Source organism: Herpailurus yagouaroundi, unplaced genomic scaffold, assembly GCF_014898765.1.
Source record: "Herpailurus yagouaroundi ecotype Mexico unplaced genomic scaffold, PumYag 181, whole genome shotgun sequence".
Classification (NCBI taxonomy): Eukaryota; Metazoa; Chordata; class Mammalia; order Carnivora; family Felidae; genus Herpailurus; species Herpailurus yagouaroundi.
The window spans coordinates 31784592-31797886 of NW_024412412.1; the positions used below are offsets into that span (position 1 = coordinate 31784592).

At 51.5% G+C, this 13295-nt stretch overlaps 1 protein-coding gene across 2 annotated transcripts in view; it reads left to right on the top strand.

Annotated features, from left to right (window-relative positions):
* Window positions 1-268: 268 nt before the first annotated feature.
* EBF2 (EBF transcription factor 2) overlaps window positions 269-13295 on the top strand; it is a 203550-nt gene continuing 190523 nt past the window's right edge. Inside the window, exons 1-6 of one of the 2 annotated variants that reach the window (XM_040490239.1) lie at window positions 269-791; window positions 3220-3376; window positions 4420-4483; window positions 4792-4847; window positions 5348-5421; window positions 12047-12115. In XM_040490239.1, coding sequence (XP_040346173.1) covers window positions 661-791; window positions 3220-3376; window positions 4420-4483; window positions 4792-4847; window positions 5348-5421; window positions 12047-12115 — 551 coding nt within the window. In that variant the 5' untranslated portion in view covers window positions 269-660. The remainder of the gene's footprint in view (window positions 792-3219; window positions 3377-4419; window positions 4484-4791; window positions 4848-5347; window positions 5422-12046; window positions 12116-13295) is intronic. The other variant, XM_040490238.1, reaches the window with a different exon arrangement.

The window sequence follows — 13295 nt, forward strand, 5'->3', positions numbered from 1 at the left end:
CCGGAGGACGTCGGCCCGGCCTGCCCAGCGCCGGCCAATCCCGAGCGTCCATGCAAATGAGGCTCCTTATCGGGCCGCGGCTCCGCCTCCCGCGACCGCGGCCGTAGTAACCCATTCATGGGGCCCGCGCGCGGCTGCAGCCCGGCTCCGCGGTGCTCGCAGCCACCGCCTCCTCTCGGCTCCGGGTCTTCCCCTTCCTTTTACAACTGATCCTGTTGGGGATTTTTTTTTTTTTTCTAAATTCGAGCGGTGGGGAGGAGCAGGGAGGGGGGGGGGACCAGGAGGAAGGGGAGAGATTAGGCAGCCATCAATCTCCCGTTTCTCCCAGAACAGGTGATGCTTCTAAATTGTGATCACTTTCTGGAGGCAGCGCTGCCGCTGGAAGGATGCGAGCGACCTAGGACGGAGGGCCTCAGGCGGCGGATCTGAACTTGCGGAGGATAAAACCCAAACTTTAACTACATCAGTCCGCACCTCACGCGCGAAGCAAAGGACGGGTTATCTCCCCCCACCCCTCCCCTCCAGAGAGACTCAAACTTCGGCTCTTGATCCCTTTTCTTGGATTGCTTTTGGAGCAGACCGTTTGGTGACAGCGTTGGGAACAGTAGGGACAGTGTTGTAACTCGTATTTTTAAAGCGACACTAGACCAGACTTTTTAAATGTTTGGGATTCAAGATACTTTAGGAAGAGGACCAGCTCTGAAAGACAAATCGCTGGGTGCCGAGATGGATTCCGTCAGGTCCTGGGTCCGGAATGTCGGCGTGGTGGACGCCAATGTCGCGGCGCAGAGGTAACGATATGGCCTCACAGTTTTTACGTTCTTAAGTTCTTTCCCTCCTTCGCTTTCTCTCTCTCACCGTCTCTCTGTGTGTCCCCTCCCTCTTCCCCCATCTGTCGCACTCGCCCCACGCGCTGGGGCTCGACCCAGGGCAGGCAGGTCGCTGCAGTCAGGGGGACACTTACCCCCTAGCCAACACTCAAGTTTCCGAACTGCCTGGGTCGTTTGTGTTTCTCCCCCATTCCTTCCCCACACACCACTCGTTGGGAGGAAAAATAGCAAAGTGGCATCCAACGCCTTGCAGCTCTGCCCCTAGTCCTGCGATGCCAGCCCGGAGCGGAGCGTGAGGACGCGAGCTGGCAGCCGCGGCCGCCGGAGGAGCCGGCGACTCCCGGGCTGCGCCACTCCGCGTGCAAGCGCCTCTCCTCCCGCAACTTGCCGGGTGATTCCTGGAGGCCGGAAGCCCCGCGGCCAGATGGCGGCGGCGGCGACGCGAGGAGTGGGAGAGGCCGGAGCCGCTGCTGGGAAGGCAAAGCGGCTGGGAGCTCCGGGAGGAGGGGGTGCAGGCTGGAGGTCCAGGCGCAGAGATAAAAACACTGGACTAGACGCACGGAGGCGGGGGTGAGGGGAGAGAAGAGATTAAAAAGAAAAGACGAAGGAGTAGCAGTGGAAAGAGCCGCAGAAGAAAGGCGAGGAGATGGGCCGCAAACGCAGGGATCACCAGCCTTTAGTTTTGCTAGTTGCTGAAGTTGACTTTGTTTCTAAGCGTCCGCCTGCTGAGATAGTAAACGCCTTGCCTAGGATGACACTCCACGGAGACATCCTGGTCCCCTTCCCTCATCACCACTACTGAGCTGGGATTTGTGGTCTGCGCGTCCTTGTCTTGGAGAGACAGCCTCCTTCCCCCAAACCCGAAGGGTTCTCGAACTTCTTCCCACGACTTCAGCCTTCCTATCCGTTCTCCTAGCCATCTCCCTCTAAGTCCTAACATCACGCAGAGAAATAACTCCTTTCCCAGGCCAGCCAGGTCTCCAGGTGTCCCGGGTAGAGCGAACCAGCCTCCACCCTTGGAGGAGAGGAGACCGGGGCTGGCGGCGGCTGCCTCCCTTCTGCCCGAGCCCCAGGCACGCCAGTATCCCCAAGGCAGACAGCATAAGGCGGCGACGGCTTTCCGCAGCCGTCTGGGTACTCTCTGGGCTCAACCGGGAGAAATTAGGCAGCTTCGCAGAGAAGGCTCCGAGGCGCATTTCCTTAGCCAAGCACCTTAAAGACACCTTCCCTACTTTCCTCCTTTCCCCCGATCAAATAATTGTGAAACTTGGAATAGGCACCCCGAGTGGCGGGTTCTAGCCAAAATGTTACACCATTCAAAAGAGTGAAAGTGCTCGCGCCCCAGGGTAGAAGGCCCAGCGATACCGGCGCCGCGGGGCAGCGCTGGCCATCTGCGCGCTCGCCTGGGCCCTGAGACTTCTGTTAAATGCGATCTGGCGGCTAGTTTGTCTCCCCGGCCGCGACGGGTCTGCAGGGAGGTGTGTGCGCACACTCAAAACGCTCGAGGGCGCCTCCCGGGTCCTCCAACATGGGTTTCGCGGTCAGCGGGTTTGGCTGGCGCCGCCGGGAGATGCAGCTTAAGCGGGGATCCCTCTGGCCCCAGGCGAGGACGCTCTCTGCCTCTTAATAACATTTTGGCTGCTTCAAGCGCAGCAGTTCTGGGGGCGGGGTCCCCAGTATCACGTTGTCGGCAGTGGCCCTCGATCCCAGGTCCCAGGGATTCCGCTCTGCCACTGTCCGGGGCGCAACTTTTCGGAAGAGCGAGGGAAGCCGGAGGTGAGGCCTCTCCCTGTAGGGCCAAGGCTTGGGCTCTGGGTTTCCCGCCCGCCCCCAAGGCGTTCCCAGCCACCAACTTTTGGAGAGAGCAAGGGGGCGTAGCGGGCAGTAGCTCTAGGACAGGACAGAGTCACTTCTTCAAAAGTAAGGAGGCATTTATTGCTCCAACCCGGCCGGGGTCCTAGCTCCAAATCCTGATCCAGCCGGCGGCGCCACCTGAGGGTGAAGATAGGGGCGGCCCTGCGGGATAGGACTTGGGCCGCCCCCTTAGGGGACCGCTTTTAGCCTAGGCCCACACCCGAGATCCTTTGGGCTCCACTAAAGGCCTGACCGTGAGCTGCCAGGCGCTGGGACTCCCGGAGGCTGGAACAGCGGGCGTGGCAGTGGACAGGGCGTCAGCTCCGCCAACCGACCCCTGTGGCCGCGGTGACTACTCTAAGGAGTCCGTTCTTCTTAAACTGAACTGAAAAAAGATCTGAAGGGCCCAGAGCTCTGGACCCGGGACCGGAACCCTTGACCCTCCTCCGCGGTGCTTGTGTGGGACGTTGGTAACATTGTGTCTTTCTCTTCTTCCCTCTGTCTGGTGGCCCCCTCGGTGTCTCTTCCTGCGCAGCGGAGTCGCCCTGTCCCGGGCCCACTTTGAGAAGCAGCCTCCCTCCAACTTGAGGAAATCCAACTTCTTTCACTTCGTTCTGGCGCTTTATGACAGGCAGGGGCAGCCGGTGGAGATCGAGCGCACAGCCTTCGTAGATTTTGTGGAGAACGACAAAGTAAGCCGAGGTCCCCCCTCTTCTCACGGCCTAATAACTACCACCTTGCAGAGCACTAAAGATTCCATCTGTCACTCGCGACACTTTTCCACTCACATCATCAGGGATGATAAATCGAGGCTTCTGGCCCAAGCCTCTAAATCAGTCGATTTCCCGGCGCCTCCTCCAGACTCCGCTCCCGCACCACACGCTGCGGGGGGGCGCTGGCGGCTCTGCGCACCTAGCCTCCGGGTCAGTCGTAGAGCCTGGTCCTGGACTGGCCGCGGAGTAAACGCCCTTCAGACTAGAGCATGCCCTTCTCCGGATTATTTATTATTTTGCACCTGCCAGCGCCGGCAGATGGGGAGCTACTAGGTGCAAACCCAGAGCCCAGTCTTGGCCCGCTTTCCCCAATGAACCTTCTCTCCCACTCTCCCTCCTGAGCGCAGTGCCTGCTCCCGACCCAGGCTCGGTGGTCGGGATTTGATCCCAGATGAAACAGACGTGTGAGGAAAGGAAAGTCTCTTGCCCTCTCTGGGCCTCAGTCTCCTCAGCTCTACAATGCGAGCTTTAGGGAAGGGGCTTCCGGAGGGCCCTCTCGAACCTGGCCCTGGGTCCCTGAGCTTGTGGCCCCAGAAGCTCCAGTCTTGGCGGGATGGAGCCGGGATGCTGCCGTTCCAAATGACAGACCTGTATCTTTCGGCCGAGAGAAGCCTTGGGGCTTCTTAAGGACCGAGAGATCCGGAGGGGCTGCCTGTTTGAGGCAGCTTTGGCCGCAGAGTCCGATGGTGGCGGCTCCGGAGGCAAACTTCTGAGGACATTTTTGAGGGGGAGGGACAGAGGGGTTGGAGAGCATCAAGTGGTCCGAGCTGTAGTAAGTTTCAAGGTTTGGCGGCTGCCGAAGCTCCTGCCCTTTGACCTGGGGCTGGGCAGGGGGTTGTTCAAAGCTGCAGGGCGAGTGCGAGAAAGGCGGCGGGAGGCGGTGTGGGGCACGCTCTCCAGTCTCTCCTTTGGGTGGGGGGTGCTGGAAGGCAAAGGGGCTCGAACGCTGCCTGTCTTTTCAGGAACAAGGCAACGAGAAGACCAACAACGGCACCCACTACAAGTTACAGCTCCTCTACAGCAATGGTGAGCGCCCAGCGCCGGCGGCTGCGCCCGCACGTGTAACCGGCGAGGAGGGCAGCTGAGCTTGCGGCCGTCGCTGGCCGGCGGCCTCCAGGCCTGGGGTGGCCAGGGCTGCGGGCGGGAGGCTCGGTCAGGGGCAGGGGACGGGCGGGGGGGTCTTTGCCCCCTGGACGGCTCAGCCCGCCGGCTAGCCAGCAGCCCGGAGCCTGGAGTGGCTGCCTGGGCCTCTGCCCCCACCGCGGGGACGGGTTTGGGGGTGCGGGGGAGGGGCTCCCCGGCCCTGACTTCGTGCCCGCCCCCTCCCCCCGCAGGCGTCCGCACCGAGCAGGACCTGTACGTCAGGCTCATCGACTCGGTCACCAAGCAGGTAAGTCGGAGGTCCACCCGGCTCCTCTTCTTCCCGCGCCCCCTCCCCCCCTCGTCTGTCCCCGACCTCTGCTCACCCCCCGCGGTTTCCTGGGTCAGACTTCACTTGCCTCTCCACGTCGAATAGCAAGAACCTGTCCAACCTGGAGAACAATTTTTTTTTTTTTTTTCTCTCTCCCCCTTGTCCTGTTTCTTTGGGGGGGGGGGGGGGGGGGGTGGGGGCAGGGGAGCAAAAGAGCGAAGAGAGAATTGTTGCGAGATCGCGTCCCCCCCCCCTTTGCAGAAAATATGTTTTCACTAGGGCCAACTTCGCTACTCTATTATCATTGTCGCCTGAATTAACCAGGCCACAGCTCAGGTTCTGTGCTAACTCCTAATGAAGTAGTGGGCAGAGAGGGGACAAAAACCCACCCCACGATTCTGTGCTTGCTCTGAAGTCTCCTTTCCTTTGTCTCTCCGTTGCCCTTCCATCTTCCCTCCCTGCCCCCGACTCCTCTGCAGCCCATAGCTTACGAGGGACAAAATAAGAATCCGGAAATGTGCCGAGTTCTCCTGACGCACGAAGTGATGTGCAGGTAAGTGTCGCTTTTTCCTGCGGGCTTTGCTGGAAAGCGGGGCAGGTGAGCCTCAATGGCCGCGCTCCCGTGAGCCCCCGGCATCGCCTTTCAGCAATGATGGCTGGGAGGGAGGGAGGCCTTACCCCGGGGGCCGATCCGCTAGAACTTCCCCTTAAAGGTCAGATTCTTAGAGCATATCCGTTACGACGCTAAAAGGAAACCCACAACCACTCAGGATTTCACCGCCCTGGCATCTCGGGAGTCTCCTCCGTTACGTGGAAAGTCTCTGTAGCCCAGCGGTCGGTGGCAGCGCGGGGAGGGGGCGGGCAGCCCCCGGCCGAATTTGGGGTCGTGAACTTTGCCTGAACCGGTCTCCACCCGAGGTCCGCACCGCTAGGTTCCCGCCTGTCGGGCCCGCTCTGGGTAGATTTCCAGGAGGGGCCACTTGTGGCGGACCGAGTCAAAGCACTGGAAAACCTTGCAGTCCCGGAGAGGGACCAGCCGAGGGTGGAGACCCCCATCCCCAACCGCCGAGGCACCTGTCTGTGATGCGGAAGGGTTTCCTTCCTCCGGGGATGTGGCTTCTCCGAAGATTTCACGTGTCAGGGGAGTTTCCGAGGTCAGGAGAAACCACTGGGTAGAAAGTGCAATCCGTTCTTAATTCTTCATCCTTACAAACAACCGTTTGGGTAGTGGGGAACTCAGAGCACGTGAGAGAGGGTATAAGAAGGAAACTCTTGAAAGAGGTGGTTATTTTATGTAAAAATGTAAGCGTTGATTCCATACGTGTTTTTCTTTCTCCAAAATCCCTGACGGGGGAGAAAGCCTCAGTTCTTCCTTACTCTGACTGCTCCTGCTCCGGCGAATGTCTACCAGCTCCAGACTTGCTAGTTTTGGGTAATTGCAGGCCATCTGATTTAGCTTGGACTGTTTTATGGGCAGCTCCTAGCAGCCCCGGCTCCCTCCCAACCCAGTCAGAAAGAAACCATAACAATCAGCCATGTTTGTTTTGGTTTTGACCAAGTATTAGGAAAAACAAACTTTGCCAAATGCAAAGTTCAATTCTGCCAGGGGCCTCAGCCGAGGGGAATAGAGCTTCCCTGCCTGAGTAGCCGGGTGAGGTGATGGGTGATGGAGTAAGCGGATAGCCACGCCATGATCCCAGGGCCCCTGATAGATTCGTTCAGAAAGAAAATACAATTCCAAGATGAACTTGCGTGTAATACCTAGATTAAATAGTCAGAACACTTTGATTTAGTTGGCTAATTGAAGGGCGTTTTTTTTTATCCCTTTTTATACTTTTAAATGTCTTTGTTTGGAGAGATTATCTTCTTAAAAGAAAAGAAAACAAACCCCCAAACTGGCCCATTGTCTGACGAATTACACCTATCACTTTAAATAACACTCGCACGCCCCACCTAGCTGTAGTTAAGGCTGACATTTTTATTTTTAAGCCCAATCAAATCCTCCTCATTTTATGCTGTCTAAGTAGCAGCATCAATTTTTAAAGCCTCTAGTTTAGTCTGCATTAGTAACACAATATAAAAATTTAATGTACTGTAACTTCTCCGCATTTGAGACCAGGGAAGATGCTCTGCTATTTCCTTCCCCAAACTAGAATTTAAAACACATATTAATTATGGGTAAATAAATGATCCATTGGATGGGCACTGTGCATGGAGTGTGCATGTGTGTGTGCATGCGTGTGTGTTTTGGGAGATCACTGGGATGATGGCAAATGTTGGATGTATCCAGAGGGGAAGATCTCAATTTGTCAGTCAGAGCTGGTTGATTCTCCAGGAAGGGAAAAAAGTTCTTTCTCCCACATTTTCAAGGCAAGTGCTAGCAGTCAGCGATAGAGGGATGTTCTCAGAGATTCCTGCTCATGCTTAGTTCCATTTGCATGGTGTTCTTGGGCATACCTGGGAATTGCCCTGAACGGTTTCTGTAATCCTTAGGAAAAAAAAAAAAACAATAAAAAAAAAAAAAAAGAGCTCATAAATTGATGTTTAGCTTTTGGAGGGGAACAAAATAAATCTCTTTAGGACTAACTTTTTCTCTCTTCCCCAATTGTCTCTGCTCCCCTCTTCCCTGCTTTAGTTCATTTTGCCAATTATTAGCAAGGAGAAATCTAGTTGTTATGTCGCTGCCAGCCACCCCGTGCCCTCAATGCTCAGAGGGTTAAAAGATATTATAATTTGAACAGAAGTCGTCTCAAGGCCTACAGCTGGCTAATAACAGAGTTGTATTGAGCGCGAGCAAACCCCACAGCTGTGACTTTTCGCCACAAGGCGCAGGCTAGACAGGGCCCTAATCAGATGGGCCAGCCGGGCAGTGGGGCCAGTGTCTTTATCGGCCAGATGGTGTGAATTTAGACACTTTTGTTATGCAATCGCAGGGAGGAGTTGGGGAGAAGAAAACAAAACAAAAGCCACCATGCTGTGCGCTTATTTGAGTTTGAAATTAGAGACAGATTTTTGAAAGTTGAGGGTTGAATTTTAAAAACGATTTTGGAGGGGAAAGGGCACATTCGCTGGTCTCGAGCAGGAGTTTGACTGACTGGACACCCTGTGTCCGTGGCTGGGGCTTTTTTTTTTTTTTTTTTCCTTCTCCAGCCATCCCTCATCCCCCTTCTTTCTTCCTTTCTGAAAAATGCAGGTAAGATTCAGGATTGGGATTCAATTTTCCATATTCCCCCAGCCTCGTCCCCATGGTTTTTTTTTTTTTTTTTTTTTGTCTCTTTCCCTCTCTAAAGACTCTGAGGAGATGCGGAAGGGCAGAGTCCTGTAGGCAAATTGAGAGGATTTCAGGTAAAAGGTTCTCTGAATCAGAAGTAGAATAAAATAAACCAAACCCAGCCAAAGTGAGGAGGGGAGGACCAACCTTCATTTTCATTCATTAGGGAAAAAGCACTTCTGAGCCTCTCCATGGTAGGTAGGGACACAGTCAACGTGATGCCAAGTTCAGTTTCCTCTTCTTTGTTTATTTTTCCCCTTCCTTTCCTGTTTCACAGTCTTGTTCAGTTTTTAGAAACACCAGGAACTTCAGACCTAGAGACTTGCTTATTAGAAAATAACCCTACAAAGCCTTTTAACTAAAGTAGCTGAACCTGAAGTTGGTTGCACAGGCTTTGTCTATACAGCAAAGGGAGGGGAGAATGGAGTTTGTCATCTGAGTAATTCAGGGCCCCAGTCCTCCACATCCACCATCCACATATCTGATCTCAGAGCAGTTGTTTGGAGACCGACTGTGGGTTCACGAATGTCTCCCACTTCCCACTTCCCTTTGCTTATGTTGATATTATTGGCATGAGGACGGAATGTCATTTAAGAAACCAGATTTGAAAAAAAAAAATAGTGAGGACATCTTGATGAGACATTTTCTTAAAAAAAAAAAAAAAAGGAAGAAAGAAAGAAAAAGAGTTAGTTTTGCCCAACCCAGAGAAATTTTAAGAAGGGCTCAAATGGGGCAAACACAATTAATTAATTAATTTCAAAAAAAATTATTTTTTATTTAAAAAAAAATTTTTTTTTAACCTTTATTTATTTTTGAGACAGAGAGACAGGGCACGAATGGGGGAGGGGCAGAGAGAGAGGGAGACACAGAATCGGAAGCAGGCCCCAGGCTCTGAGCTGTCAGCCCAGAGCCTGACGCGGGGCTCGAACTCACGGACCGCGAGATGGTGACCTGAGCTGAAGTCGGACGCTTAACCGACTGAGCCACCCAGGCGACCCCCAAAAAATTATTTTTTAATGTTTATTTTTGAGAGAGAGAGAGAGAGAGAGAGCACGCGCAAGTATGAGTGGGGGAGGGGCAGAGAGCGAGGGAGACACAGAATCTGAAACAGGCTCCAGGCTCCGAGCTGCCAGCACAGAGCCCGACACGGGGCTCGAACCCACGAACCATAAGATCATGACCTGAGCCGAAGTCGGTCACCCAATTGACTGAGCCACCCATGCGCCCCAACTCCTATTATTTTTATACCTTTACTATTTCAGTCCAGCTGCCAAGTGAGTGTCTTCTCCATCTTTTTTTGCCCTGTGAACATTAGAGATTATGCTTAAAGACGTTATTGTTGGAAAATGGAAGATTGGGTCCTAAAGTTCCTCTGCGTTTTTCTTCAAGCATTGGCTCCTTCCCTGATGAGATTCCCCACATTGTGTCACACTGGCCCCAGGCTTGCATTTTTACCTGTTTTTCTTTTCCTTCAGAGAAAATCCCCACGGAAAGCAGCTGAATTCGGCCGAGCACTCTTGCAAACTTACTCGGCCTCTTCAGAATCATTCCTTCTCAAACTAGACACAGTGGCACATCCCAACAGTGTGTGCTTTTGTAATTAAATTGTACCCAGCACCGTACACATAATTTGGGTCACGTTGACATGCTGGTGATGTCAAAGGGGAGTCTAGCTGGAAGGTCTTTAGGTACCAAGCATATATGGGCTTTTGAAATTGTGTTGCTGAGGAGGAAAAGGTTTGCCTGAACTGCAAAGGTATTCTGCTGACATGAGCAATGGAAACAGAAGAGGAGGGAGACGTAAATGGGTGGTGATAGGGAGTTGGGAGGAGAGACAAGGGCTTTGGGACCTAGGAAAGCAGCTGGCCGGCATTTTTATTGGTGTTAATCTTGCAATGGATTGAAATCTTAAAAGTTAAGACCTAATATAATTTCAAAGGCAAAATAGTATTTCAGAAAGCCCCCAGTGGCAAACTCTGGTATTTAGGGAAGTGGAGACCATTTCTCTTTTACTTCCTGCTAATTTGATTAAGTTTCTTAAAAGCTCCTAGCGCTCATTTGGTGGAACTTGTTTAGCATCTCTCAAGTATATTTTGCTTTCTGAGAATGCTGGAGTTGGTTCGCCGTGTCATCCACGCACACATCCCTGCAAGGAGGGAAGAGGAACTTTAAAAGTTTTAAAAATTCTCCTTTATTTGTTTGTTTCTACTTCTGTGGCGGACCAGCGAGGGCAAATGGACGGAGAAGAGGCAGAAAGCAAATCTGTGTCTGGGCCGGTATAAGGCTTTGGTATCGCTGCCACATGGCTTCCCTCTTACTCTGTTGTCACCTCCAAAGGGTGCTTGGGGATCTCGCTGCCTCACAGGCTTTGTAAACCTAGAAGGGACTCTGGAGATAATCAGTCCGATATTAAAACAAAATTTTTTTTTTTTTACCATTTATTCATTTTTGAGAGACAGAGAGAGACAGAGCATGGGTGGAGAGGGGCAGAGAGAGAGAGAGACAGAGAATCAGAAGCAGGCTCCAGGCTCTGAGCAGTCAGCACACAGCCCCACATGGGGCTTGAACTCATGGACCACAAGAGCATGACCTGAGCTGAAGTCGGATGCTTAACTCACCGAGCCCCCCAGGCACCCCAATCTAGTCCAATATTTTAATTTTATATATAAGGTTGGCAAAGCCCAGGGGGGTTAAACAGATTTGACTAAACTCACGCAGCTGCTTAGTGACAGCATTGGGTCAGATGCCAGAGCCCTGATTCTCACTTGGGCAATCTTCCTATGGTGTTGCTTCACTCTTCAACAGATCGGGCGAAGGCAGTGCTTACATATACTTTGCTAATGTTTATGAGGCATACTCTCGCACCAGTGTGGATGGTAATTTTTTTTTTCTATGCCCTGCAAGCCTACATCCATAAGCAACTACCATTGATGGTAGACCATGTGCTTGGATGAGCCGAGAGGTATTCAGAAGTCTGCAGCGGCAGCCATGTGGGGAGGTGATTTTTTCAGTGCTTCCCCACCACCCACCTTCCTTTGCTCTTGTCACATCTGTCTAGGTCTTTCGCGCGGACACCTTTGGAAGGGAGCATTTTGTTCTCTGCTCAGGTTTGACGGGGTCCCGCTTATCTGTCGTAATTGCCGTCGGGCCTCATCTTTCTCTCTCCCTCCCAGCTAATTCCACAAGTGGTTTTTGAGCCCCTACCAGGTACTCTGCTAGGAGGAAGCCCTGGGAGGTGGAGTTTTCAAGATGGCACTTCACGCATCAAGTCCCATTTCTGTTCTGGACTTGGTGAAAATCATTGGAGATATCATTTCATAGCTCCCTGCCTCATTTTCTCCCCTATTTCACAATGTATACCATGGTTCTGGTCTTCTCCCGTCATCTTTAGAAAATGATAGAAATGAATAAATAAATAAATAAATGTTTATAAAGTACACAGAGTTTTCTGGAAAGATTACACAAATAAGATTGATAAGTCCAGGCAGCTACTTGGGGGTCTATTTTGTCCGTGCTCCTGCCCCTTCTTTCTTCAAATATTTATTGAGACACAAAGATCTAAAATACACAATCATAAAGTCATTCAACATGGGTCTATAAGATGTGACCTTATAGATTTAAAAGTCCAATGCCTGTGGCTCAGAATACAAATATGGTTCCTGAGAAAGTTGTGATTTGCTGAGAATTACCCAGTCATAAGCCACAGAGTATTTGAAGGAGTATCTTTGGGCTTCAGGTCCAGCGTTGTTTTGAAACATGGCCATAAACTCTGTGCTCGAGCCTCTGAACGCTAAGAGGCTACCTAGGACGTGTGTATTTTTGTGAATGTTTCTATGCTGTATGCTCATTGTATCTTCCTGATTTTAACAATTTTCTTTTACTCTTTTGGTTCCTTCCCAATCTACAGTCGATGTTGCGAGAAGAAAAGTTGTGGAAACCGAAATGAGACTCCTTCAGACCCTGTCATCATCGACAGGTAGGGGGCAAAAGTGATTAAAACGATCATTTCTGGTTTCTCTCCTTTATGAACCTCGACGCTGAGTATCGATCACTTGGGATTTGCCATAAGGTTGGTTTCATGTTATCTTTGAGGCAGAGCTAGTCCAACATGTGTTCTCTTGTTCTGGTTGGCCTTTCTTGGAAGAAGTCAGAACCTTCCTTTTTGAACATGTGTCTCTAAATCTATGCTGGGATTCTTTTCCAGGTGCACTGATGTCAACCTAATAAGGAGTGTGTGGATATTGATGGTAAAGGAGGCCAGCTCTCCTATTTTGCAGAGCTGGGTCTCACTAAGTTTCTTGGAAGAGGCAGTGTACCCCGAGTTAAGCATCATCCCCTTTGTCATTCTCCGCGATGGCTGTTGGGTTGAAGACTATCAGTTTAGATTACAGTTTAGGGGATTATGACAAACTCTCTCTTGCATCGAGGGAGATTCCTTTCTGCCACAGAGCATTGCATTCTGGGTCTTCTGTTCTATTCAGAGTGGGAAAGATTCTCTGGGACAAGATGCTAATTCATTGAAATGTGATTTAGGCATCCTCGGCTGTCTGTTTTTGTGATTGGAAACAGGACTTACAAACCAACGAAGAAATACCAAATTAACTTCCAGCAATCATGTAATTTTTAAGAAATCCCATATTCCCACCCCTAATTTTTTCTCTTTCGTTAAAAAACGGAATAATTCCCTATTGCTTTTTTCTTTGGGTTTTCGTGTTTCTAGCCAGGTCCTGAAATGGATTGGAGAGACCACAGTCTCCAAAGTTGTTATTCCAATATCCCAATGAATTCTCAGTTGGGAGAATGGAACCTCTGGCATTCTTCCCAGAAAGCCAGCTTGGTTTCTTTGTGGAAAGTATAGCATAGCCCTAGGAACGGGGAGGCTGGAATCCTGATCCTGTCCTCGCCTCTGACCTTGGACAAAGCACTCAGCAGCTCTGTTCTTCCATGGTACGATCGGAGGGTACTGGCTGCCGCTGTAGGTTTCAGGAGGCTCCTGAGATGTCCGTGGAGGTTCTGCAGACTTCTCTGAGGTGCTTGGAAGAGGATGAGAACCAAATGTAAAATGTCTGTTGGATGTGCAGGGTGCTTTTGCCATCCTAGGAGGCTCACGGGGGACCAATTTTAGAGAGCTGTTTGGAATTCCGTTGTTTTTTTGT